General features: G+C 49.3%; 1 protein-coding gene across 5 annotated transcripts in view; it reads right to left on the bottom strand.

Annotated features, from left to right (window-relative positions):
* NRP2 (neuropilin 2) overlaps positions 1–26,760 on the bottom strand; it is a 114,576-nt gene that overhangs the window by 10,433 nt on the left and 77,383 nt on the right. The window contains exons 13-16 of one of the 5 annotated variants that reach the window (XM_046018735.1): positions 22,850–23,112; positions 21,206–21,302; positions 20,028–20,063; positions 7,347–10,835 (exon numbers count right to left, since the gene is read on the bottom strand). In XM_046018735.1, the coding sequence (XP_045874691.1) occupies positions 10,555–10,835; positions 20,028–20,063; positions 21,206–21,302; positions 22,850–23,112 (677 nt within the window). In that variant the 3' untranslated portion in view covers positions 7,347–10,554. Of the gene's footprint in view, positions 1–7,346; positions 10,836–20,027; positions 20,064–21,205; positions 21,303–22,849; positions 23,113–26,760 lie in introns of those variants that run through there. The other 4 variants (XM_046018736.1, XM_046018738.1, XM_046018733.1 and 1 more) reach the window with 4 other exon arrangements.

Raw genomic sequence — 26,760 nt, 5'->3', positions numbered from 1 at the left:
GGTGAGACCCTCTGAGTCTCGGTTTGCTCCTCTGTCAAGTAACCATTGGCGTTCTCCCCTGTTCTAGAATTCTATGACTTATGAGAAGAAAATGAGAAAGGTCAGAGGGCCTTTCACATGAGGGCTCTCTCAAGAGGCTGCTGGTTGAAATAGACCAGGTGACTCCACAGAAAAGGGTCCCACGCTACTCACTGCCCCCGTCTTCCCCCCAGGTCTGCCTTCCTCTGGGTCCTCGCTCCCTGAAGGCAGCCATCTTAAGATGTGTGTGGAAAGAGAAGACCACGAAAAGGACAGGTAAAGGGGAAGTCATGACGTCCCCTGTTTTCGATACTTGCCCGTTTGCCTTAGAAACCAGCCCTGCTAACGGGCAATCAAGGAAGTAAGAGGGTAAACTGTGCCCCAGGTATGAAGCCTCCACCTCAGCTGACACCAGACTGATAAAACCAGCCTTCGCAAGGCCACTTAACCCACCAAACTGCACCCGGCCTTGAAGGCAAGGATCGAAGAATCTCTTACACACAAGAGATCATTGAAATCATTCATTTTCACAGGTACAGGTGTTATCGCCCCTACCTTAAAGAGGAAGAAATTGAGGAAGGAGGGTCGAAAAATGCAGTAAGTCACTGAACAAATCGGCAGTGAAGTGAGTAAAGCCACATTTTCGACACCTTGTTTGGGGCTGTGATTTATGGGGGATAAGCTCTTGGCTACTTAGAACGCTTGCTGAATTTGATTCCAAGTTCTTGAAATCCCCGAGCCAGCTAAATCACTGGGCTGTTCAGACGGGAGTCGTCCTCGGAAAAGTCTCTCAGCCATTTTGTTTTGATCCCAGCAGGAGATATAACACGGAGACGGAAATAAATGAGAAGCCATGAAGGACTAGGAGATATTTCTTGGCCTTTCGAAGTGTTTAATTCAGTTTCACATTTGGTATTGGCTGCTGCTCCCCTCACCCCACCACACTTAATTTCCCTAATTCAGCGTGCTCATCCCCAGTTGCTCCAAGGAGCCAAGGGTTCAGATGTTGATGAAAACTTTGCCAAAGCTCCTCCATTAGGGAGTCAGGGTACTCGAGAGCCATTTATCCCTTGCTGGGTTTGGCTTCAGTTTAGAAACATCACCAGAAGATCCTTTATCATGGGTTTTTATCTCTTGGGCTGATAGCCAACTCTATGCAAAGTCATGGAAAAAGATATCTTCTGGAGTTTTCAAATGGTTTCAAGCTGGAAAACAAGGGGGCCTCGGTTTGAGATATCTGGAGTCTGAATTTGACTTTAGCCATTATTTTTTATTATTTTTAGTTGAATAACTAGGAGAAAACACTAAAAAGGACTGAAATATCAACTGCACATGAGAAGGCTGTGAAAGGACCTAATAATATTTTCAAGTGTGGAGGCGGATGAGGAGCTGAGGCCAGAGCGGCTCCACTGAGCCCCAACAATGGTGTGAAAATAAGAAAAATGCAGCCAGAGAAATATTTAGCTACGAAGACAGGATTCACAATTCTGCAGGCTGGAAAAACCCGGCTATGGTGACAGAGGAAAATTCTGGAACCTCTCCACCCTAGGTCTTAGAAAAATCAGAGATATTCTTCATGACTCTGAGCAGATACATCAACAAGTATCTTCTTTTGTTGGTTACCTTCTTAGAGTGGGAAGGTGAGGAAACCATGAAACTTCAGGGTAGAGACGTTCCTCCCCAGTCTTTTTTTTCCCCTGAGATAAAAGTCTTACGTTTTCACCTTTCGAAGAGCTCCCCCAGTGGGCTTTGACATTTCTCCTGTCCTCCAGTCCTGACCCTCAGGAGAGGTGCATCCTGGGAACAGCCCTCAGGTGGCACAGTTCCCTATGACCTGGGTGAGTGAAAGGATGAAGTCGAAGAAACAAAGCTGCATTCACTCCCCATGGGACAGAAGATGTCTTCTTAAAGCTTCCCTTCGTATTTTGTAAGTCCCGGAAAAGAACACCCTACGTATCCCACCAGGTGAGTTTGCTATACTTAAAAGCTGGGCTCTTCCTCAGAACATAAGAATGAACAACTCTGTGAGCAGATGTTAGCAGTTCCATAAAATCACCTCTCTCTACCCATTCAGGGGGTCACCACCCCCAGGAACCTGTGGGTGACCAAGGACTATAATTATCATGTAAGAGAATAATTTGGTCTCCAGTGAGAACGCAACTCCTTGGAGGAAAGCAGCCCCTCGAGCTTTGGTTTGAGGGAATCTGCCCCACACTTTTCTGGGAAAGGGCTTGGTAATGGTATGAGACTGACAGAGGAGAGGAGAAGGGGCCCCCAGGAGAGGGGACGATGCAGAGAGGGGAGGCGGGAGGTTGAAGACGACCAATATCTGGCACAAAGGCGGGGCGGGGGGAGACAGGTCCTGGTCACGGAAAGAGGAGGGAGGGGATGGCGGCCCTGTTGGGAGTTGCCAAGCCAAACAGTGACGACAGTGCCGTGGGCCTGGACTTCCCGTGAACACTATTATGGAGCTTACCCTCGTGGTCTACAGTTGGCCAAAGCTGATGAGGTTCCCTGGGGCGGGGGGCAGAGGGGGGAGCTGCTTTGAAACCCACATCAGCCCCTGTCTAGGTCCTAATGCTCCTCCCCCCACCTCAGGGCCAGCTGCAAGAACGGCCCATGAGGAGCAATGAGCCATGGGGACGTCCACACGGGCCCCTGAGGTCCTCATACCCCTTCACCCAGCCCCTTGGTGGCAATGAGGAAACACAAAGGGACAAAATGGTTCTTTAACCGTCTGCTGAAATGCAGCCTCAGTAACCAGCAGGTTGGCTGAGAATAGGACTTTGGTCAAGACCGCCTCTGGCTCAAAGCTTTCTCTCCACTCATCGTTCCTGCAGCCGGCCGCTCTCTAGCAAGTCCGAGAACTCCGGTCCAGGCGTCGTGGTAATGAGTCCCGCTGCCTGACAAAGTGTGCTTGCTGAAAGCCAAGACATGGTATCCTGTTATTCCCATTCTGGATCGGAGCCCTTGCTTAGGGGTATGTTAGTTAATGATCTTTAAAGAGTTTAATTCTGCACAATCAGAAGACAAAACAAGGTGTGTGTGCACGCGTGTGTACGTGTGTTTGCAGTGACGTATCTCTAGCTCATCCATACCTCCTGCTCACGCTGCCCTCTTTCCTGAGCCACCCTGAGTTATCCACGTGAACCCCATGTCCAAGAGGCAAAAGTCCTGGATTTTTTGGCAGGTCAGAGAAAAAAGCCCATAAAACCATATATGGGAGTAGACAGTGTCCGATATGCTCAGAGGCAAAGCCCTGTTATTAAAACCCTTTGTCTTAGTGCATAGTAGACATAAGGGTAGTCCTCTTGGAAGAAATGGTGTTTTGAACAAACAGGCCTCTTGGCTTCTCTTCCACTTGTCCCTCCTTGGTGGAGACATTTGGGGCCAGCAGCTTCCCTGCCTATATAAACCTCCTACTGGAGAACCACTTCCCCTCCCGGTGGCTGTCCTTAGGTCACATCAGCCCCAAACCCTCTTGGAAGAAAGGCGGACAACACCTTTTGGCCTGGAATGCCTGCTCTGCTCAGGGCCAGTGTGGGGGCTTTGGTCCTACGGCCCCAAGGCCTGGAGGCTCTCTGTTGGCACGTGGGCCTGCTTGTGGCGTCTGGAATGTTTTAGTTTGCAGCACAATACGGTGCACTGACCTTAAAGGATGTTTTTTACATGAATTTTTTAGTAGAAAACATAAATAAATAAGAGCAAGGCACAGCACAGTCCCTCTTTGAAGAAACCAAGTGGAACTCATTAATCATGGAGAACAGGGCTCTGGCTACGGGAGCCAGGGAAGGGATGAACGCCCGTGCCCCAGCGGCCACAGCTCCAGTGAGCAGCCTCGTGCAGCCAGGCCCACGTTCTCCACAGATGGACAGGTTTTGAGAAAAACAAAAACAAAAACCCACAATTAAAATTCCCTGCAGTTAAAACTATGTCAAGTCTTCCTTTGCAAGCCCTCCACCAACTTCTGGGGAGAGATATAGTCACAGAGATTACATAGTCTGTGCAGATGTGGCAGGGGACAGAGCCCAGGATGTCCACTACAGATCCACTATCTCGCACATGGGGATGGGTACACCATAAAAGATAACCCTTGACCATTTGCAGCATCCCTTAAAACGAACCTAGGCACACCATTTGACCCAGAAATTCTGTCGGAGAGAAGCACGCACAAAGAGGCAACCTCAAAGATGTTCATCGTGGTGTTGTTTATAATAGGAAAACAGTGAACAAGACACAGCCCACCAGTAAGGGAGCAGTTAATAAACTATGGTACATTGACACAATATGGGATGTTACGTAAGAGCTAAGAAGGATGGGGTAAGTGTGGCGGTGTAGACCGAAGTATTGTCAAGATTTTGTTAAAGGAAAGGAAGAAGGCTGTCGAACAAAGGAGGAAATGCTGCGGTCCCAGTTACGCAAGACAAAACCAGACCCCAAACCAACCAAACCCCATAGCTGGACACAAACATACACGTCTGTGATGGTACGAAACAAGGCCTGGGAAGAGATACGTCAAACTGTTTGTTGTGATTATTCTCTTTGGAAAAGAGAGAGAGACTGGTTAGCGGAGAAATGGACTTCTGCTTCCGTGTTATTAGCATGTTTCCAGGATGTAGCTGTCTATAACTTGTAAGTTAAAAGAAGACAGAGAGAGAGAGACCAGCCAGTTATTACACTAAAATCTTCCCAGCAACTTCTTTGGGGATCAATAACCACTCTGGTCGTAAGCCTCCAAAACAAGATGTTTCCCTACTCAACACCCACTCTAGAGTGTCCATTGCTGACTTTTCAGTCATTCCTATTTCTTGGTCCAAAACCCGTGGACCTTTAGTTTTTTGGGGGCTCTTGGAGGTCAGTGATAGCAAAGCCTAAGAACCATCACTTTACCCAGAAGACAGTAGGATGATTCTGTGTCTTTTGCCCACTGGGCTAGGCCCCGGAAGCACCCAGATTCTCCAAGGGGTTGTACTCTGCTAAAAGGGGTTTTGCTTTTTGGCGATTCTCCAGATTTCATGTCTCTCCAGGGCTTGGGTCTGGGGCCAAAACGGACCCCCACCCCCGACAGTTAGTGCAAATGTGCTCTGGCTGCGGCCTGTGGCCTGACACCTTTTAAGGGCGCAGGTTTCTGATTCGATCTCACCTCTACACATACCGCAGTGTGCCTGATCTCTGTCAGGCTTAATTAAACCCTACACTATTCTAGCTTTTCATTTATTTATGTAAGGCGATTCTTTTTCCTGCCGATTGTAAGACCATCAGCTGGCGTCCCCCCTCTCCCCTGCTTTTGCTGTGGCTGGATTTGTTCTGTGTTTTCTTTGGGCCATCACTGAAGTGGATGAAAGGCAAATTACGCTGTGAGAGCCCCAGCGACGTGCACAATTACAGAGAGAAAGTAAGCCGCACCTACGGACCTGCAGTCCGGCTCGGATGGGTAGCCCGCCACACAGACAAATCAAAACTTAAAAATGAAACTCTTTTCATCAAAGATTATAGAAAGGCCACAGTGTTTGTGTAAAGCAGCTGCAAAGGCAGTGAGCAGGGGTGAGGGAAAGGGCCACCACAGATCGGCCAGGCTTGGGTGATCTGGGCCGGGAGGCTGATGTCTTGCTTCAACAGCGAGACCACACATTTAAACCATCATAAAGGGCCAGGTAGGAGCCAGAAGAGACATACTGGGCCTTGACATCTGGTATTTATGATCCATGGAAACACAATTTCTGTAACGTTTATGCTTCGGCTCGGTCTGAAATACCACAGTGATAACAGTGCTGTGTTTGACGCCTGAGATTAGAGTCCTAACGGTCTTTTGCCCTTTTGGGGAAGAGAGAATACTTCTAGAATAAGCCTTGGGACTAGAACCAAAACAGGAAGAGCAACGATGAAATGCTCAAAGGTGGTTCCAAAAATGGTAACGCTAATGAAGCGTAAGTGATGGCTCGTTTAATTTAGGCTGGCAAACTTGGTCCCGGAGCTCCAGAAAATGTTGACTGAGCCTGGGTCTTTGCCTGAAATACGCACTTTTGAGATGCTCTCTGTTGATCTTTTACTAATGGGAACAAATGGCTTTAAGGAAAGCCAAGGGTTATTTAGACAAAAAGGTAATTATGCTTTGTCATTAGAGTAACAAACAATGCTTGGGCATTCTACTCTTTTCTCCTGCAGAGGACAGATAGCGACATTTATACTGAGCCATCTGTGCGAACAGAGCTTCCTCCAAGATTTGAAAACCCAAAGCCTGCTTCCTTTCCGTACCACTTGGACAGGCTTACAGATGTAAAAAAAAACAAAAAACAAAAAAACTCATTCCTGGATCTAGGTTTTGAGGCAGAAAAACAGGACTCTGCCGGAAGTAGGGTCTTCTGGACATGTCTCTTTCCTTAGGACATTTAAGGATCATTCTTGGACCCCCGAGGAAGGCTCCTGGGTTGATAGAATGCTCTTAATACACCCCATGAATCAGGGCTGGTGGAAAAGCCTTCTACGACTTCTTCTGGACCATTTAGAAGCATTAAAGAGCCAGGAGGTGGTATTTCCTATATTTTCCCCCCTCAACCCCCACTGATAGAAATATTTTATATAACTAATCACTAACTTCCCAGAAAGGAGAACTGAAGAAAAATGCATGTCAACACAATCTGGCTTTTCGAGTAAGTTTCCCCAAGCCCCTCTCGAAGTATTTATAGAAAGTTCCTCTTACAAACTGTCCCAGCGTCATGGTTCCAGGTTCATAGTCATCATATAATTATCTTTATTATTTGCTCCAAAAGGAAGTCTGGAAGATTTTGGAGCCTTGAACATGCCATAAGTTCCCATTTTGTCTGGGAAAGTGCTCATAAACCGGAGATCCATGTCCCACGGAAGAAATAATTTGGTAGGCGAGGGGTATGATGTTGCCGCTTCTTCTCCAAAGGAAGCTATCTGTCTCCATAGGGCCGAGTACATGATTCAGCTCCCCCGGTCCCATTCCCCCTGGGGTCCCTTGAAAGGAGAGTCCAATCCCCAGGGATTTGCCATCAAGAGAAATTCTGTGGAATCACACTGAGCAATTTAGCACTTAGCAACTTTTGCAAAATCCCACACCAATCATAAAAGTTGGCTCAGCTGCACAAATTGGATAAAACTCCTAACAAGCAGTAATAAAAATGAAAGAAGAAAAAGCTGGCATTCAGCCTTCAAGGAGAAAACCCACCTACCTCCCACAGCAATGCCCTGTAGCTCAGGAGGCTATATGCAAACTTGGGAAACATCAGTTCGTTCAAAGCCTACATTTCAACTTTGTTCTCCGAGGCAAAAGGGAAAAAAAAGCCCAGATGTTTGTATAAAAATATCATCATTTTATTACATTCCACACAATACATTTTCAAATAGTTTCCAATGTCCACAAGTTATTTTGACACACAGGCAACTGAGCAATGCGAGAGATGTCACAGTTCTAGGAAGAGGGAATAAGAATAGGAAGTAAAAATCTTTAAGTTTTCTTGTTTTGTCGTTGTTCTTTGGTAATTTTCGATTATTCAGGTGTTTGCTTGCCTGCTAGTTTCATTTTTCAAGACAGGGTCTTTTAAAGATGGGGTATCAATGTTGGAAATACTATTGGATTTCCTATCTTATTCTGGCTTTAATCCCAAAAATGTGGGATAGGGGAAAAGACAATTTCACTTTATTTTCAGTGTCCTGTTTTGCCAATGCCAATGCTATGATTTTCTTTTCTTTTTGGTGCCTTCACCAGGTAGTAGGGGGAATAGCGATTATTAGCATACCAAGGAAGGCTTTTTTTTTTTTTTTTTTTTTTTTTTTTAACCCCAGAGATAAGGGTTTCCCTCCTGGAGCTGTTGATAGGGAACCTCTACTAAGGCAAAAACATTACCAGCCCAAGCTAGACCTTCAATTCATTCATTCATTCATATTTTAATAGTTGCTATCACCTTTGTCTTCTGAGAAGCAACTCTAATCACATGCAAGCATGCATTCACCTGTCCAGTCAATTTTTCTTAGAAGAGAGTGATCCTTTCCCCCTCTATGAAATACAGAATTTTGCTTTCTAAAGCTGCGAAGCATGATTTTATAGAAGAGCTGCCCTTGGAGCATAGTACCTGGATAATACTATGGAAGTTGCTGGGCCAGAGCGAGAGAGAAGGAGAGAGAGAGAGATAGCGAGAGGTGACATCCCCAGCTGAACAGCATCATGGGATTCACAGACTTGAGCAGTCACGTATTTTCAACTATGGCGTCTACATAAAGATGATGCCACATGGGGCATCAGATAAACACACAGCAAATGCACAAAGTTGTTGTCATCTTCTTTTAAAGAAGGGAAATCCTCAAGGGCATATAGTAACTCAGACAGTTGCTACACTGGCTGGATTTTCCAGGTGTGATTTCCTGACACCGTGCCTCCATGGGGTGCCTGTAGGGACGTCAGTCATTTCAAGGGAATGCCTGGCCCCAAACGCACAACTGGATATGGACACCTGAGATAAAAAGCCCTTAGTGACTGGCATGGAATTCATCACCCGGTATGCGGGGCCCTTGCCCCCTCCCCCCTCTCCTGGCTTCTTTTTCCATCTTTGGCTGGGGTAGGACACTTGAAATCTCAAGGTAGCTCAGGCTCTAGCCTTTCATCTTTTCTTTTCTTGGCAGGGCTGCTGTGGTTGAGACAGAGTAGCGCTTTGAAATAGAATAAGAGTGGGAGAGCACCTTTCTTTCGGGCGGATGAAACAAACCAGATGCGAAAGTGAGTGTGTGCTGGAGGGGTCTGCCAGTATATTCTGAAAGAATGCTAAAAGTCTCTCTCTCTCCCCAGCAGCCAAAAAAATTAATATTTTGTTCTCAGAAGGTACCTGGAGGCTTTCAGCTCAGGCAACCGTCTTTGGAGAGAATCTTATACTTCCCTGGTGGATTCCTAGCAGGAAGGGGAGAAATCAACACCCCCAGGGCTGAGCACTCATTACAATATGCACTTTCTCTCAATGAAACGGATTTCATGATCGAATCTATCCTTTGTACGGTATCATTAGGCAATTTATCTCCAACATCCCTCCCCCTGCGTGGCTTAGAGAAGACACACGGGCAGCAACAGATTTATTTTCATTAGATCCTCTCCCGATGCAGCAACATCTGGAAATGCCAGGCCAGCCTACGAGGGTATATTTGCCAGATGCTACGAACGCTTTAAGGGGTAGCATATTGACACATGAAAAAAAAAGATTACTTTTTTATATTCTCAAAATATTTAAATACGTCAGGTGGACAGTCTTACGTTTCAGTGGCTCTAGATTCAGGCACACGTTAACACCACGAAAGGAAATCAAAGGATCCCTTTCCCCCCATATTTTACAAAGGCTGTTACAAGGACCAACAGAACACCAAAGAATATGGTTTTTCACTTTCTTCCTCAATTCCATCTCGAGTCTCGGGCACGATAACCCCCTCCCCCGTCCCCGGAGTGAGGAGACTTTTAAGAGACCACACTTCTATCCTTCCTTTTCCTCCCTTCTCTCCACCACTTCCTGCTCCCAACATCAAACAGACTACTGCTTTTCCTACGCCAGTCTCCGATTTGTTATTCTTTATGACTTATTCCAAGATTGGACTTAACTGATAAAAGCTAAACATTCATTATGAGCTTCTCTTTCATAAGGCAACATGAGACAGATTTGCTTCAGGGCTGGAAGCAGAGATGGTTCCGCACACCCCCGACGGCTGCTCTCTTGCTACTTCAAAGACTCCAGGAGACACGACAAGGGGCCACGTCTAAGTGCATTGGGGGAACTTTCCTCTTGGGTCAGATGGGTTGGGAAAGGGACAGGGATGGGAGGGGCCACATTTCATCTCATGTGGCCTCTAGCTTTTTAGGTCCCCGGAGTTGACAATGGTAACCAACAGAAACCCAGCCAGAGCTAGATAAGGCAACAAAAAGCTTCAATCTCTTCTCCAAGTAAACAAAACTAGTACAGTATATTATTTTCTTACAACATGTAACACAAGAATTAAAGGGGGGTCCTCTCTGAACACACCCACACAATACCCCCCACAATGAACCAGTCTCTCTCTCACACCCACACCCCCCCCACACACACACATAGCTATTCACACGCAAATGTATACTATGTACAAACACACACAGCCAGGTTTCCTCCCAGGTCTCCTGGCAGACTGCCCACCGACAGGAGGTAGGGATAAGGCAAAGGGAAGAAACGGGGAACCAGTCTTGGAAAGAAAACCAGCTGAACCTTCAGTTGTGAAGGGCAGAGGGGTGTGTCTCTTCTCATTTTCCAAGATGCAGCATTAGAGTTGGGGGTGGTTGGTTTGGAATCAACGAAAAGAAAAAAAGAAAAAAAGAACCCGAGGACAATGGTCAGGATGAATAAAAGCTCACAGGGTTTGGGCCCCGAGAGCGAGCGAGAGAGAGAGAGAGCGAGCAATGTCTGAGAGTTCACACAGAGACTAGGCGAGGAGAAAAAAGTGCAAAATCGAGGCAACGTGTTTGCAGTCTTTCTCGTTTGTTTTGGGTGCTGTCCTTTGCTTCGGCCCTCAGCAGTGCGAGCCGCGGTCTTGCTCTAGTTTAATGGTTAAGGTGGGCTCCACCGCCAGAGGGGCCCCGTTGGTGTAGTGGGAGGTTTTGTAGGTGATGGAGTGATCGGTCTTCTTGGCCGCATAGCGGAACCGGTGGTAGTGGAGCACCAGGGCCAGGGCGACGGAGACCAGCACCAGCACGGCGCCGCCGGCGGCCATTACGTAATACCAGTAGGCTGGGATGGGCTGCACGGGCACCGTGTCCACTGTGGGCTCGGTCCCTGGTAGGAGGGTGCCCCCTGGTGGAGAGACACAGAAGAGTGTTGCTAGGCTGAGAGCATGCAGACTGATCAAAAATTAATTAAAAAAAAAAAAAAGAAACACATACATGCTTTGGAGTGGATAGGGAAGGGGACAAGGGAATAAGATGGTACTGAGCATTTCACTCGTGCCAAGCACCTTCCAATGATTGACATTATTTCCTTCTCACAACCTTATGAGGTAGGTACCGTCAGACCCATTTCACAGATGAAGTCTAAACAGAGGCTCGGAGAGGTTAAATGAACAGTGGTCACACAGCAAGTAAGTAGGTAAGTACGGGAGTCAGCCAAGAGCTGCGTGAGTACAAGGCTCTCTACTTCTTTGTGTTAAGCCACAGTTACTCTCCCGTGGCCAGAAGCGTTCTAATTCACACACATACATCCACACGTGAACGCACGCAAGTAAATGATGCTGAAATGAGTTCCGGGATTCCGTAAGGCTGATTCTCTGAACGAGTGGGAATATTTGGTCCGGCTGGCCAGCATTCTTAGACAATGTCCTAATTAGGCTGGCTAGACTTAAAGGTGAATTCCACTTTGGCTTGCCAAAGCTTCCATGCCCATCGAAATCAGCCCGGTCTTGTCTAAACAGGTCAGTTATCACTGTCAGGCCATGACTAACGCATCTTCATTTTTTTTTTTTTTAATTGGATAGAGGATCTTAGAACCTGCTTAGAAAGACGTTGCAACAACAACAACAACAACAACAACAAATGTGGGTACAAATGATAGTGGGTATGAGAGCGAGCGAGCAAGCGAGCGAGAGTGAGTGAGAGCCAAGGGAGGGAGATCATTCTTAATCATGGAAAAGACAGGAGGGAAGAGAAGCTAGAAGAGGATTTTGAAGGCAACCACATTCGCTGGCCGGCCTCTGGTTGCCATGGAGATGATGTAGCAGATTTAAGCCCTGGGTAACTCTGGGGAAAGACTGGCTAGGGTCCCACTTGATGCAAAACAGTCCTACAACTTGATTCTCCCAAAGATTTACATCAGATGAGAATCTGGCCCAGAACGGGACTAGGAGCTTTGGAGCTTGCCAAAACCAGACATGATCTTTACTTCTGAAAAATGATGCCTGCTTAACCTGTGAAAGCTTGCATCCCTCGTTGCTTACATCAGCTGGCGAGGGCCACAAAGAAGCATCCTCTCTATCCCTGGGATTCCCCCGCCCAGGGAGAGCCACGGCTGAGAGGCGCCACTGCCTTCTTCATCCATCCTTGGTCCTATGCTGCGGGTAGATATCTCCGCTCAAGATGTAGCCTGGGTGGATTTATATTTCCATGCCTCCCCCGCCCGACCTGGAGCCCCTCAAGCAGATCTCGCTCTCCCGTTGAATTCTACCTCAAGGTGTGCACAACGAAGGCACTCTACAAACGCTTGTGAGTAAAAGACTCTCTGAGGTGAAGACTCCTATGTGGGAGTCAAGGTCACCAAGTCCTCAGCCTGAACCCAAGAACACCTCTCTTTGATTTGGGGAATGGCTGAGGGGTGGGTCAGACCTTCTGATGTTTTCTCAGTGGGACAGAAATGAGAACCTTTTGCTTAGAATATCTTTTGGAGCCTGCCCACCTTCCCAGTCTTCAATCCCTGGCTCCCCCAGTGGGAGGGTTCCCTTGCGTGAGGTGTGGGGTCTGTTGGTGGGACCTCAGGGGTGCCTCGATACTGGAAGAGCTTCGCCGGGGATGTGTCACACTATAGACACACCGGTGGCCGCATCGACAGCCCCAGTCTCCTCTTTCTACCTTGTCTTCTTCATGACCACCTGCTGTTTTTCCTTATTCCCAAATCATTTCTAATAATTTCACGACTGCAGCTGAGAAAGCTCCTTAACTGCCGCCCCTCCCCTCCTCCCCCACCTTCCGTCACTCTTGGTGACCATATTGAAAATTCTGTGTAGAAACAGAAAGAGAAAGCAAGGCGCTGAAAACAGCTCCTTGAAATGGCCAGCTTGTGAGCCACAGTGAACTGGTGTCAACTCATTATTCAGGTCACCAAGAGTATCTGCTGCCTGGCAACCATCCTGCCGTTGGATTTTCACGTGCGCTCAGAAGAATACACGAGAAACAACAAAGTACGTGCGGATGGGCCGAAGTTCCTCAGTGCCAACCCCCTCTTCCCAAAGGGCATCCTAGATTCGTCTCTGATTTCGATTTTGTGCCAAAAAGAGAGCCCTCCTCTAATGAGAGGAAAGGAAGGTGATTCGCCCACAGGGATTAACTCCCCGCCTGAAGCACCTGACCAGACCCCAAGGGCGGGAGCACCCATTTTTGTCAAGCAGAAAATGGTCTCAACGGTCCACCTTCCCTCCAAATCACATCGTCTCGGGTTCGAAGGCTTGCTTGCCTTCAGCCGAAATGCTGGTTTTCGACATTAAATACACCCCCTCCCCCCAAGGTTCAGAGTGCCAGGGCTGGGCCTTAATGCTTTTCCTAAAGTGGTTCTTGTGATAGAGACAATGTTGGGGCACAGTGGGAAGGACCTGGGGGCCCACCGGAGGAAGGGGACATCGCAGTATGGGGTTTAGGCAGTCGGTCGGAGCTAGACCTCTGGCCTGGGTTCTGCTCTGCTCCGGAAGACACACTCCACTTTTGGTGGACGACCCGCTTCCCCTTTCCTACCAATGCTCCCCTCCCCCAGATTATCAACACCAAGACAATTTTCATGACAAAAGCCATTTTACGGACAGCAATGGACGTTTTCCTTGGACGTTTGTTTGGAGAAATGAGAGAACATGCTACGTGACAAACTCACGTGTTTTTAGTGTTAGGGAAGTTAGAAAACAGAGAGGGTCCCTTTCACAATTCTCCCTCACCCCTCCCCAGGCAATTCTGGGTGACCCGCAGTTGGAGCCAGAGTTTCTCAGAACACTCTCCAGCTAAAGGGTCTCAGCTCGCAGAGGAGTTGGATCGCGGGTTTGGAATGTGGCTTTGCGGCAGCCTCCGAGGGCTGTATACGAAGGCTCTGCTTTGCCAAATCGAAGAAAGAAAGGTGATAGAACAGTAGGGGTTAAATGTCCTGACAAAGTGACAAAGCAGCATTCCAACGAATGTCGGACAGATGGACGGATGGATGGATGCATGGATGGATGAACAGACGGATGGGGGAATGTATTTGAAACAACATCTAGATTCCCCAGAAAACATCAATGACTCACTGGTACTTCACATAACAGTTATCCTTGGAAAGTGCTAGAGATTTGTCTGGCTCATACTGTACTTCTAGTGAATTTGCAAAAAAGGTGCCCCATTCAGACAAATGTCACCCGTACTAGGTCCCCAGGTTGGTGAGTGGCTCTATGTCAGCCGCCCTTTTCCCCTCAGTCACATGGGGTGACTGAGCCACTGCTTTGCAACAAAGGAGCCTGGACTCGTCCCCCAACATGGGACAAAGAGTGTGGGTAAGACTTTAGCCTTGTCCAGAGCTGGCCACGTGCTGACTTGAATGTTCCTTTTGATTGCACTAACTTCCCACTTACTCATCGCACGCCCCCATCGGAACATGCTTTCGACTGCTAACGGTCGAAATGAATTTCGAATGAATTTCATGAATTAACATCCTCTAATTCTCCACAAAGCCTTCTCATTGTGTGAGATAATGAGAAGCAGATACAGAAACAGTCAGTAACGCCGAGTGTATTTGCAAGGTTGGGGAGGTTTCCATCTGCGGAAGTCCTAAGCCCCCTGGAGAGAAGGGGGCAATGCACAGGCAAAGAATTTGAATTGTGACAAAGAGTACGTTCTAGGGGCGCCCGGGTGGCTCAGTGGGTTAAGCATCTGCTTTTGGCTCAGGTCATGATCTCAGGGTCCTGGGTTCGAGTCCCACATCGGGCTCTCTGCTTGGCGGGGAGCCTGCTTCCCCCCTTCTCTCTCTGCCTGCTTCTCTGCATACTTGTGATCTCTGTCTGTCAAATAAATAAATAAAGTCTTTACCAAAAAAAAAAAAAGGGTACATTCTAGGAAGGCACGCATGGGGGAGACCAAGGCGGAAAAAGGACACAGTAGATAGTCCTCCTTCCAATCTTACTGTGCGCACAGGGTTACAGAATTAGGAACCACGGGGAAATGTGTGGGGAGAGAAGCCAGAGTGAGCGGTCGGTTTCCCGAGGGCTGGGTGTGGGGCTGCGGGCCTCACATGAATCACCTTGCTTATTCCTCGTCACCCCCACATGGGACACCTGAGGATCGGAGAGGGAAAGCGATTTTCCCCAGATTTCATCTGCAGGGAAACTGAGCGGGAGGACAGAAGAGCACATGGAGAGGGTGCAGGGTCCTTGGAGGAAGTTCACAGCGCTAACACGTAGCAGGGTCAGGAGCAGAAGCACGCACAGAGGAGCCCCAGCCTGTGCGGGAACCCAGGGGTCCAATAACCTCTCTGGCCCATCGCTTAATTTTGTCCATTCTGGACCAAAGCCACTCTTACTACATAGTGTTTGTGGCTACTCTGATAGAGTCTCCCAGAGCCCAACACACTGAGTGTCTCTCCTTCTCCAGAAGAATTACGCAGACCCCTGTCCTAAGCCCCAGGGCCGGGACAGAAGTCATCCCCTCACTCTTTGCCCCCGACTTCCACCCGAACCTGCCTGAGGATGGTCTCGGTCAAGTTCCCACTGAATCATGGTAAAGAGAAAGCATCTCCCACAGCTACATTTACAAAACGTCCTCTGGACTTGGGGGAGGCCCCCAGGTCTCCCAAAGAAACGTTCCGAAGGACATGGACGGTGAGGCATCCCTCTCAGAAGAAGGACAAAAAGGCTCAGAGTGATTAAGAACCTCTCAGGCCTGGCCTCTCTGTGGAGCCCTTTCTGTCCAGGCTGAAATGAGGTGCTGAGGAAGGAGTATTTCAGATAAAAAGCTTGTTTAATTTGTGAGATTAAACAAACAAACAGAAAAGGGTTTCCTGCTCTAGAAGCATTTACAGAAGGCAGTAGAAGAATGTGGTCACGCCTAGGGGATCTGTTGGGAAGAAGAATGCTAAAGTACAAAATTTCCCTGAGAAAGGACTCCTCAGTCTGCCTTCCTCGGGAGGCTTCCACGAGGCTAGCAGACACAGCACTGAGCTCCCACATCTCTCCACAATGCCTCTGAATTCAGATCTGTGGCTGCCTGGAGTTTCAGACGCTTCTCTTTGGTGGCACTCTCTTCTTGGAGAGAGGAAAAGTCGATGAAAAAAATTGTTCTTCTCCCCTTAGAGAAACTGATGCTGGCAGCTGTTTGATGCACGGCAAGCTTGCGGGGAGGGGCGCGTCGGGCCCCTCTGTGACAGGAGAGGCAGCTTGCACGAGCGAACCTCACAGAGAATGCCTCAGTGTCCCCTCAGGCAAGCAATGGCAGCCAAGCAGTGAGGCGGTTTACACACATCTGATCTCCATGCTTCCCTGCTCAGCAACACCTAGCCTTAATCTGGCAGCTGGAGATGTCAGGGGAGGGGGGATGACGAGAAGGAATCACACACCGCAGCTGCCTATCTGGAACCCTGGCAGCCTCTAGGAATACTTCTCTGCCTTTCATCCCGCACCCCGTCTTGGAAGTGCTTCTAGGAGAGAAGAAAAGGGAAGCCAAGGAGAGAGGGAAATTGAGGCCAATTCCAGGTCCCGTGCCCTAGGATGGAGGACACTACGTCAGTTGGCGATGCCTCTGGGGGGGGGGCGGCCCCTGGGGAGTGAGGATGGGGTAAAAGAGGAGAGATGGTGATGGGAATTGGCGGAGATGGACCAGCTGGCACCAAAGAAACAGAACCTAAAACCCGAGGCAAACCCCAGCCAGCTCTGTCGCTACCCCCGGAACGGGTCTCTCGTAAGACGGCTCCCCTCTATGCCCAGGAGACAGACTGAGATGTTCACTTTCTCCTGGTTTCAGCCGGAGGAAAATGGAGCAGGACTGTGGAGAATAAACCCAGAGATGGGCCCCATGGCACTCAGAACTGGTCTGCGACATAAAACCCAGACTCACAGTCATTAATGAGAGATACTGATGTCCCTTTTAGCATCCATCAGTGGTAGACACACGGGTTCTGAATCCTTCACGATAACAACCACCCGTCCTGAGTACACCCGTGCTTGGGATTTCCACGGGTCTCTAACGGGGAGAATACCAAACCCAGTCTCTCTGCTCCTGTGTTGTTCAACGTCCCCAGCCTCTAATGTGAACAAAACCTCTGACTTCTACCATGAGCGGCTAAGAATAGCCACTGGTCAACAACCACAGAGCTCTGACCACGGGCTTTCCATATTTTTACTGGCTTCTTTATTCTTTTTTCTCTCATTGAAAAAAGAAAGTACTGGTTAAGAGGAAATAATCCATCATCTTAATTATACCATTTTTTGGTTCTTTCTTTTTTTTTTCTTTTCTTTTTCATTTGTTAAAGCTCAAATTTTAGAAAAAGATACATGACGGCACTATGTTTATAGCCGCTGCTTTAAAAAAAAAAAAAAAGGAAGAAAAAAAATTGCACACCCAGGCTACATTGTTTAAAATGTGACTCATAACAACAACAAAAAGTCTTCTTACAAATCACATGACAACGAAGCTTATTCATTCTCTATCCTCCTTGTTCCTTCCCTACACATTCTCTTTTTCTCTCGGGCTTGTTTCTCATCGTTAGGGACTCACACCCTGGTTTACAGTCAAAGTATACACACTAAGCAGAAAACACAAGGTGATTGGAATAAAAAGAAAATGTTTCATGGCAAGAAATGAGTAAGAGGCAGAGAATGAAAGACACTTTCAAATAGAAAAGATCAAGCTATCCCTTATAAGACCCAGCCCAGAGGCCACTTTTATTGTGTTTCCTTAAAGATTTACCTAGTACACATCAGTCTCTCCTAAAGAATGAGATTGCTTCTGTCTCATGCTTAATTTATAATGGAAAAGAAAAACAACCCGGATTCAAAAATTGCTAACAATGTAACCGCCTATTGTTACTAGTGTTACACCATCAACTTTCCACATCCTGCCTGCCCAAACCTGGTTTTCTCCTTGTTTCCCTTTTTGAGTGAAAAGGCTGATTTCATCCCAGGACACCCACGTTCCCACGAGGGCTGCCGCTGACCAGGAGAGGAACGCTGTGCCAATCACTGACAAGGTTAGACAGAGCAAACGGTCACCCCGGGTAGAAGGCTTTGCTTGAATTCAAAACACAGAGCTGCATGCTGAGGTCAAAGCGGCCTCGGCCCCACAGAAGGCCAGCCCTGAGTTCACCTGGCTACCGCCTCCGAGTTCCAAGTACAACTTGCCAATGTGATAGAAATGGCCTATTTTCAATTTCAATCCTGCCCTTGACTTCATGCTCCTCGGTCAAGTCTCTGCCCCTCAGGACTTGGTTTCCTGCTTCCAGAATGCTCGCTCTCTCCAGAGGCAATAGCGAGGGGCCAGACCGTTCCACCGGGAGCTGCTTTTGCTTAACCCCCAAATCAGCCCATCGGGAGCCCGCCGGAGATGCTTACCTTCCAGTCACTAAGCCCCGTGTTTATTTTGGCTAAGTGAGCGCTGCGGCTCTGATGATATTTTATTTATATATTTTGTGCACGAGAACATGACTGGACTGTGAAGCCTCACGGTAAACACAGCCTCAAGGAGAGCACATGTGCCCTGCTTTGTTGATTCTCTTAAGAAGCAAAGCACTTCGACCCTGTACTTGTCAGTCATGGACCGAGACACGCCGGCTCGCAGGCGACAGTGTCCATGCCACTCCTGGATGTCTTTGGCCAGCCTTCCCGGGGGCTTGGAGTCTTAGTGAGCAGGTTTGACTGGCCCCACAGAGACGTTACCTTGGGTCCCGGAATTCCAAGAACTTGAATGCAACTGTGATCCAAGCGAGTCACTTCCGACTCAGCTGCCCTGCCCACACTCAGACCCGCAGGAACAGAAATCTCACGCACCAAGAGCATCAGCCCACGCCCAGGAATACACTCCTTACTTTCCAGGGTGCCGTGGGGAGCAGGGGCGGCGTTGGGGAGCCAAGGACAGGGGAGAAAGCAAGAAATCATATTCTGTGTCGGTCTGTCACTCTCTTTCCAGCCACTCTCTCTCCCCTCCCCCCAATAGCTATTGTCTTAGAGGGTGATGAGTGGAAAATTAGGCCCGATGATTTGGAGTCAAAAGCGCATCTAGGTGGCAAACCAGGAATTCATCTCTTTCTAGCCAGGAGCTGGACAGATTAATGAGACTGAAGATAACGAGTCTAGACTTGAGATATAAAAACGACTTCCCTTATCTCTGGAATGCTGTCACCTCTGGGGTAAAGGCCAGTCGGGGCCAAGAGGGCACAGCAGGTCTCGCAACTGTTTGTATGAAAAACCCCAGGCGTCAGGTGAGGGGCAGTGTGGGCGTGTGGTCTGCCGCTCTGGCCAACAGAACTGAAGCCCGCGGACAGGCTTCCAGACACTCCGCACTGGCCCGCCGGGTGGGAACTGCCCTGGTGTCAAGTCACTGGAGAGCAAGGAGGGCAGGGGGGGGAACCACCACCCACGGCTGGACCATGAGGCCAGCATCCCCAATTCTTCTCTCTCTGCTCTGCTCTTTACTAGGGAGAAAATGTCCTGTTCTGGTTTTCAGTCCTGTGTTTAAATGCTCTAACTCCAGCCGGCAAATGAACCTCCGTGTTCCCTTCACCGGACACCGGCTCCAGAATTCTGCAACTTTTTCTCCTCAGGATCATGGCTCCTCGTGTCTGTTCCCTAACTTTCTACCCTGGCCAAACCGCCCGCACTGTCCCTCACTGCAGATTCGTGGAGACTGCTGCCTTGGTGCCCTGCGGCTGGGAAGAAACCATCTTCAGGCGAAAATAAATCATTGCCACCTCATTTCACTTTTAATTTACTACTGATTTCTGTTGTTGTTCAGTCTCTCCCACAGCCTCTCCTTTCTCACCGCTCATGCATTTTCAGCCTCATTGCTCCCCGTTGGACAATGCAAGGCTGAAAGGTTTATCTGTAACCTATTTGTCTCTATTATAGGTTTCTAAACTTTAATTAAACAAGAGACGGTAAAGATCTCAATCCTCTTTCCTGGAATCTACAGGTGTTGTTGGTGCCATCTAGTGGCGGGAAGGTGTGGCGTCTGTTCTCTCTCTCTCTCTCGAGATCTGGCAAGTTTGGAGGTGCCTCCCCCACACCAAATTCACATCACATGGGTGGAAGAAAAAGACATGCAAAAATATATATATATTTTTTACCTTTAAAATTCTCACCTGCAAAAGCCGAGATGGGTTCTGGAGAAAAAAAAAAAGAAAAAAATATTGAGTTAGATAAGGGGTAGAAGTAATGGGGCAGGTTTAAGGTATAACGAAGATGATTTTTTGTAATACCCCATGGAAAGTGTCCCCATGTCCTCCTCATGCTCAAGACTATGTCTAACACATAGCATCACAGGGGTTGGCGGGTGGGGGGGGAGAGGCGAGCCCTAAAGTTGCTTTGGAACAAAAAGGACTTTCTAGAGCAATGGGTCTCTGAAGCATTGTAATCAGTCATTTACCACTGATTACTTTCTTGGAGCCTGGATTACGTGTAGATGCCCGGGGCCTGAAGGGGCTGGGGTGGTCCCAGCTGCTTCTGACATCATTGGGCACACACACATCCAGGACCCGTGTGCCAAGGAAAGCACTAAGTGATCACAGTCACTCTGCCGAGTAAAGCAGGTCCCGTTCCTTCTCAGAATTCCCTCTCGCTTTTGGAAATGCCCATGGCGCTCATGGGAGACGGTCGGGATGGGTAGACGTGTGCATTTTCTGTGGGCTGTCTGCTCAGCACTTCTGTCCAAAGGGACAATCACGGTGTCCTTCCTGTGCTGGTCACCTGGCCTGCGGTGCTTAATCTTACAGCTCTGGGATCCTGGGCATTGATGCTACTAGCTTCAAAGAAAACTAAAATTCTACCTCACCTGCCATCATCTGTCTTGCAATTCATTCATGTAAAGGAGCATCTTGGGTAATCGTGTTATCAGTCTGATATAACCTATGTACTATTTTAGCTCACCAGTGAAGGCTTCCATTAAAAACATCAAACCCTTGCAGCATGTAATTCTTACTGGCAGCTGCTCTCTTTCTCTAGCATTTTCTTTGCTAAAAGCTGGAGTCTGATGATGGGGTGTTGGCACCCTGAGTCTCCATATACTTAATGCTTGTCTATTTCTGAATGGGGACAGGAGATAGAAGACTTCACCTTGCTTCACACCCCTCCCATCCCGAATGCAGCCCAAGATACAACGATATTCATAGCCCACCTCCTGCACGGACCGTTGCTGTTCTCCCACTGGGTTCAACTGGGTTTGAAAATGGCGTGCCGTCTCCTCTTGTATATCCCCGCCCCCCGTGTCTTATTTGGAAGAACCACAAAGAGACAGATATTCACGTACCCATACAGTTCTCCAGTGGGACATCAGTGCTTATCCGGATGTCGTCAATGGCAATTTCTCCTGAACGTCCTTTTCCTATGACTCCCTCAAACACAATCTAGAAGCCAGGAGAACAAGAGCCATGGTTAACCGAGCTCCCTGGTTCAAACCATGCAAAGATTTCCAATTTTCTGTTAACCGCAGCTTAACGTGTGTGTGTGTGTGTGTGTGTGTGTGTGTGTGTGTTACCGTACCTGGTACACATCTGTGGACCACATGGCTAGGGTACTTGAAATCTTAATTCAAAGAGAATCAAATGCATATCTAAATGGATTAAAAATATATATAACAAGATGTGGATATTGTTGTCCAGTAACTGGAAGGTACTGATTAAAAGGACCAGAATCAAGACATGTTTAAAGGAGGGTTGAAATGTCCCTAGCCATGTCTGAGTTTTCTTTCCCATAAATCTTTCAAAATGCCCAATCCAGGTATTTGGAAACTCAGAGGACATAACAGATGGGAGTAAGGTGAGAAACACAGTGTGCTGGGTTTTGGACTGCCTTTGGCATAACGTTGTCTTATACCTCCATTATTACAATGAGGAGGGAAAGGATTTTCTCCTTCACCAATGCTTGCCTGAACACCTACTATGTGCCAGGTACAAGGACAGTTACAAAATCGAGCATACGGACCCTCTGCCCAGGGAAACGCACCATCTGGCGGGTGAGACAAAAATGCAAACAGGTCCTCGCAATATAGCGCATTACGGTTTATAAATGGGAATGCCGGCGGGGTGGGGCGGAGCCCAGGACCCCTTACAACCTCCAGCGCGAGGGCAGGCTGCACACGGAAGGCCCTGGGCTCTGTGGTCTTCAATCATTCCTCACGCTCACCCTCCCCGGGTTCTCTCCGCAGACGAGCACATGTCCTCTGGCAAGCTGAGCGAGCAGTTGGCTGCCTCACCAGCCATCTGTTGCTGCTTCTCGTCTGGGGAGGAGCAGGTTAATGCCTTGGCTGTTCTCAGTCACCTCTTCCACCGTGTGCCGACTCCTACCCAAGCCTCAGCCACAGCTGCGCAAACCCATCTGTGCCTCAGTCTTTCGCTCTGTGGGGCAGAGATAATAGAGCCCAGCTCCTGCAGCTGTGGGGAGAGGAACCCCTCACGGAGGAGCCTTTCGGGTCTGCGGGCCACTGAGTGCAAACAGCGGCCGCCCCTTTTCTGCGCCCACCTGCCCCAGGGCGGGTCTGGCAGGATTTTGTCCTCTCCTTGGAGCTCGAGGGCGCTCGGTGGGCTTCCTGCCTTGTAGGTGGAGGCTGGTGGGTGTTTATTTCCCTGGCTTCTGGGTCCCTTTGTCAGGCTACCTGATAGCAATCTAAACTAAACTGGAGAGAAGAAACATTTGTTGGGAAGATTTCAGCAATATAAAAGGCAATAGGAGGAACAAAGAACCAAGTCTGGGTGTAGAGATAGGCACATTTTGAATAACAAATAAGAGTGTCATTTAGTTGCCATGGCAATGTGAGAAACACAATGAAAACAGCGGTGCTTAAACACGTTCCCTAACCATGAATGGGCATGGCCCTTGGAAATCTTGAAATCCGGATCACAAAGATTCCCCTGGATTTCCGCACCTGCTCCCCCCATCACCATCACCACCCTACCTGATACTCCATGTCATAGCTGGGCAAGATGATCCGCCCGTGTTTCCACTCGTCGCCCTGGTCCTCCCGGATGACCCAGAGGAGCTTGCTCTCCTGGCTGGCCTCGCGCACCACCTGCAGCGCCACCCCGCGGCCGCCGGTGGCTTGGTACTGGAACTCCATGCACACGGGGCTTCGGGGCAGGTGCACGGGAGGGCTGATGAGCCGTGCGTACTGGCCCTCTCTCCGGCCATCGCTCTGCAGCCGCAGGAAATTCCTGTCATCTGTAGGAAAGAAGCCCAGAGGGTCCCGGTGAACACTAGGGAGAGAGACCAGTTTGAGGCTGTGCCCTCCGGCCCCGGGAAAGCCAGAAGCGGAGTTTGCGGAGCGGGGGGGGGGGGGGGGTGGGGGGGGGTGGGGGGGGTGGGGTGTCTTGTTTATTCATGTCCTTGTTCTCCAGGCCCTGTGTTTCCTTCTCAAGACTCTTTCCGAGCTTGGCTCAAAAGTGACTTCCTTTTGAAGCCTCTTCGGGAGCCTTTATGTCGGGTCGGTCTTTCCTGCCCATTTCTCCGTATCACTTTCTCTGTCTTGTCTGCAGATGGCACTTGGGGTGGGCGGCCTTCCGTCTGGGCTGGCGGTGTCTGTGTCTGTCTCCCGCCCAGAGTCGAAGATGCAAGACCCGCGTCTTATTCGTCATTGGCTCCCCCAAAGGACCGATGCCGCCCAATGGACTAAGTTATAAGGGGGTGAGGTGACTGTGAGACCGGCAGACGATCCCGGCCAGGCGGCTTGTGCTTCAAGCCTTTGTCGTCTCGGCTGGGCACTGTCCAGATGGAAGACATTTAAAATCGTCTGTCTCCACGTGCCACTAAGAGGTACCTGGGCTCTAGTGACGGTCAGAAGCCAGAAGCAACCTGAAGTGGAAGAACGGATGCTGGCTGGTGGGGTGGAGATAAAGTCAGGGCGGCCGGACGCCCCACTCCCTTCCCCGTCCGGGCCAAGGAGGCCAGACCTGGCCTTTTTCAGAAAGCCAGGAAGACAGAGCTCCACTGAGAACGGGAGCAGTCATCATCACTAATGAAGGCTATGTGTCTAATTGACAATATACACTGGGTGGGAAATCAAGGTTTCACACCCCCAGTGCTGGGAGGATGGGCCTTTTGGCTGATTATTTTGTAAATACACCAGACACTGTGCGGAGGACGGAGGTCTTGTTGCCATTTGCAGACTGCGTCCCCTGCAGACAGGGGTATGGGGGCCTGCCCCTGCAAACCCAACAGACACAGGAGCATTCCAACCTCTTGTGCAGAAAACAGGGTGGTGTTTGACGATCTTCCCACCTCTTTTGGCCCTGAAACCTCCTATGCTGAACTCTCCTGCAAGGTGGCGGGGGCAGGTTCACACCACACAGCCAGCCCCTCAAACACTTTAGAATCCCGTTAATCTGAGACGTGTGCACCCAGCTTTCTTATTCACCAGGGACTGTGAACATCCTGGGCTTGTTAGGGGAGAACAGGCAAGGACTCCAGAGCTCCGGGTCAACAGGGTTCTTCTCTAGACCACTGGTTCGCTGTTGCCACTGTTGCTGACATCATTGTTCAAGCAAGAAGGAACATGTCGCCGTCCTCCCATCACTGGCCCCCAAACCGCTCCTTCCTTCCCACAGCCCTCTCTCTCCCTCCTTCCTGGCCCCCTCAAGCCTCTCCAGTTAGATTCCCTTAGGATTACTGCACCAAAAGCTACCCTCCCCTGCAGTCAAATCGGACCAGTTCAGGATGCATAGTTGGGATTCCAGTTTGTCTCCTTAACCATCCAGAACCACATGTCTAATACCCCAACACAGGACAGTCCTTCACGGCCAGAGTCAGCGCAGGTAACTAGGCAGCGGTCCACAGCAGAAATTTCAAAGGCGGTGATCTGCCAAGGGAGGAGACACGGGGGCCGCAACCAGATAGCTCCAAGATCTTCCCAACCTCCGCCTTCTCTTATCAGATCCTATTACTACCATTATTAATGATAATAATTATAAGTCATATTTGCAGAATGCTTTGCAGATTTCCAAAGCATGTTCACAAGCATTGTTTCGTCTAATCCTTCCTAAATACCTCTGAGAGCCCTATCTTCGGAGTCTTATTTGCACAAGATGGAGAGTAGGAGGTCAGAAAAGTTCAAGGGGCTTGTCCAAAGTGGAGAGGGTGGTGAGGGGCACAGCTGGACCTGATGTCGGGTTTTCCGCCTCCCGGAAGTGGGGTCTTCACTTCAGCTACGCCCAGGTGCCGGCCCAGCGTGCGGGCAATCGGTCACTGTCTATTCGAGGCAAACTGGGCTCCACCCCCGACACCTGCCCCTGCTCCCACGTCTCCTTCCCACCCCTCCCCCCTTACCAACTCTGCCTCTCCCACCTCGTTTGCCAATTCTTCTCCTACCCATTCTGGCACATTCCAGCTGCCGCCTCTTTTCTCTCCACAACTCAAGCATTTACCGACTGTACCACTGATCTTACGTTATTTTTAAAAAGATTGAGGCCATTTCTCATGCGTTTCAGCAGGTAACCACCCACTGCCTTGCACTGTCATTTAACCGTTTCGTGGGTGTCTTTCCCATGGCTCCAGTTAGATGACAGAATCCCAGGCTTACACACATAAGGGTTGACGCTGCTGCTTCTCCCTGCCCCAGACGTGACATATATATGTCACGACTCAAGAAAATCTTGTGCCCATGGATGAATGACTGGCAAACCCATGGATAAAGGAATGACATGAGGCTCGATATTCTCTCAAGACCCGAGAACAGAGGGAGAGTCAGCTAGCCTTCGGTAATCCCAGATTCAGATATCTCTTCACAATTCCCTCCCCCTGTCCTGAACCAACAGCCCTTTCAAAGGTGAGGTGAGCTGATAATAAGAGGGTGACCTGGGGACACACCGCGGGGCCACCAGTGAGAACCCCCATCTCCCCCTAGACGCTCCCGTGCTCCAGTCATTGCCAAGCCCTGACTGCTTCCACCTCAGAGCGAAAGGAAACCAGATTTCAGAGACTTATTATTCAGCCTTCTTCCTTCACAGTTTCACAAATAAGACCCACTTGCTGCTTGAAAATTGCTTGGCAGAAATACTGTCACTTGTGTGAATTTACATTCTTAAGCGGCAGGGGATTCATAGCATAATGGTTAGAATTTAGTAAGTAAAATGTGTGTGGAGGTGGAGAGAGCCGCGCTGGCTGGATCTTACCCGGGTCTGTTCTCTTTAACCATCCCGGGGCTAAAACTCCGGGCCCCATCGGGCCGAAGGTCCCCCAGGCGGCTGCACCCGGACCCCAGCCGGCCCCCTCCTCGCCCTACCCCTGCTCTCGCTCTCACAATAAGACAATAATCGCTCCGCGTGATTTAAAGGGCCACGGGAAGACCGGGGAGTTAATGCTGGTGGCGTGCGAAGCACGAGCAGCTGAAGGATCATAATTCAGAGCTGACATCTAAGCTAATCCACTAGTTTGCAGAATCTCAAGACAAGCGGGCCTCTGAATTTCACTCAGTTAAATCATTTGTGCCCCACTTGTCTGTTAAGTGCTAGGAGCTCGAGGGAAGAAAGATGATATGTAAATTTAAGGAATTAGCAGTAGACATCAGTCAGAGGGACGCTGAGCCGCAAAACCTCCCTGCCTGTCACCGAGAGCGGCCAGATTGGAAGCAGGACTTCACGGAGGAATGGCCCAGGGAGGGAGCCGGAAATGCGGGGGCAAGAGAACTGGTGCTGGCTGAGCGCCTCCTGTGGGTCAGCGTTGGCGCCAGAAGCGCCGCCTGCTTTTTCTTCCATGATCGTCCCTGGGAAATCTAGGTCGGGGAAGCAAGCATCGCCTTCTCTGATTTTCCCGGAGAGGAAACGGAGGTGGAGGTGCGGAGGACTGAAGCCATGTGGCTGAGATGGCGGCTGGGGA

The sequence above is a fragment of the Meles meles genome, chromosome 9 (genome assembly GCF_922984935.1).
Source record: "Meles meles chromosome 9, mMelMel3.1 paternal haplotype, whole genome shotgun sequence".
Lineage (NCBI taxonomy): Eukaryota > Metazoa > Chordata > Mammalia > Carnivora > Mustelidae > Meles > Meles meles.
The sequence above is the reverse complement of the archived record's forward strand: the minus strand, read 5'-3'. Positions and strand labels throughout refer to the sequence as shown.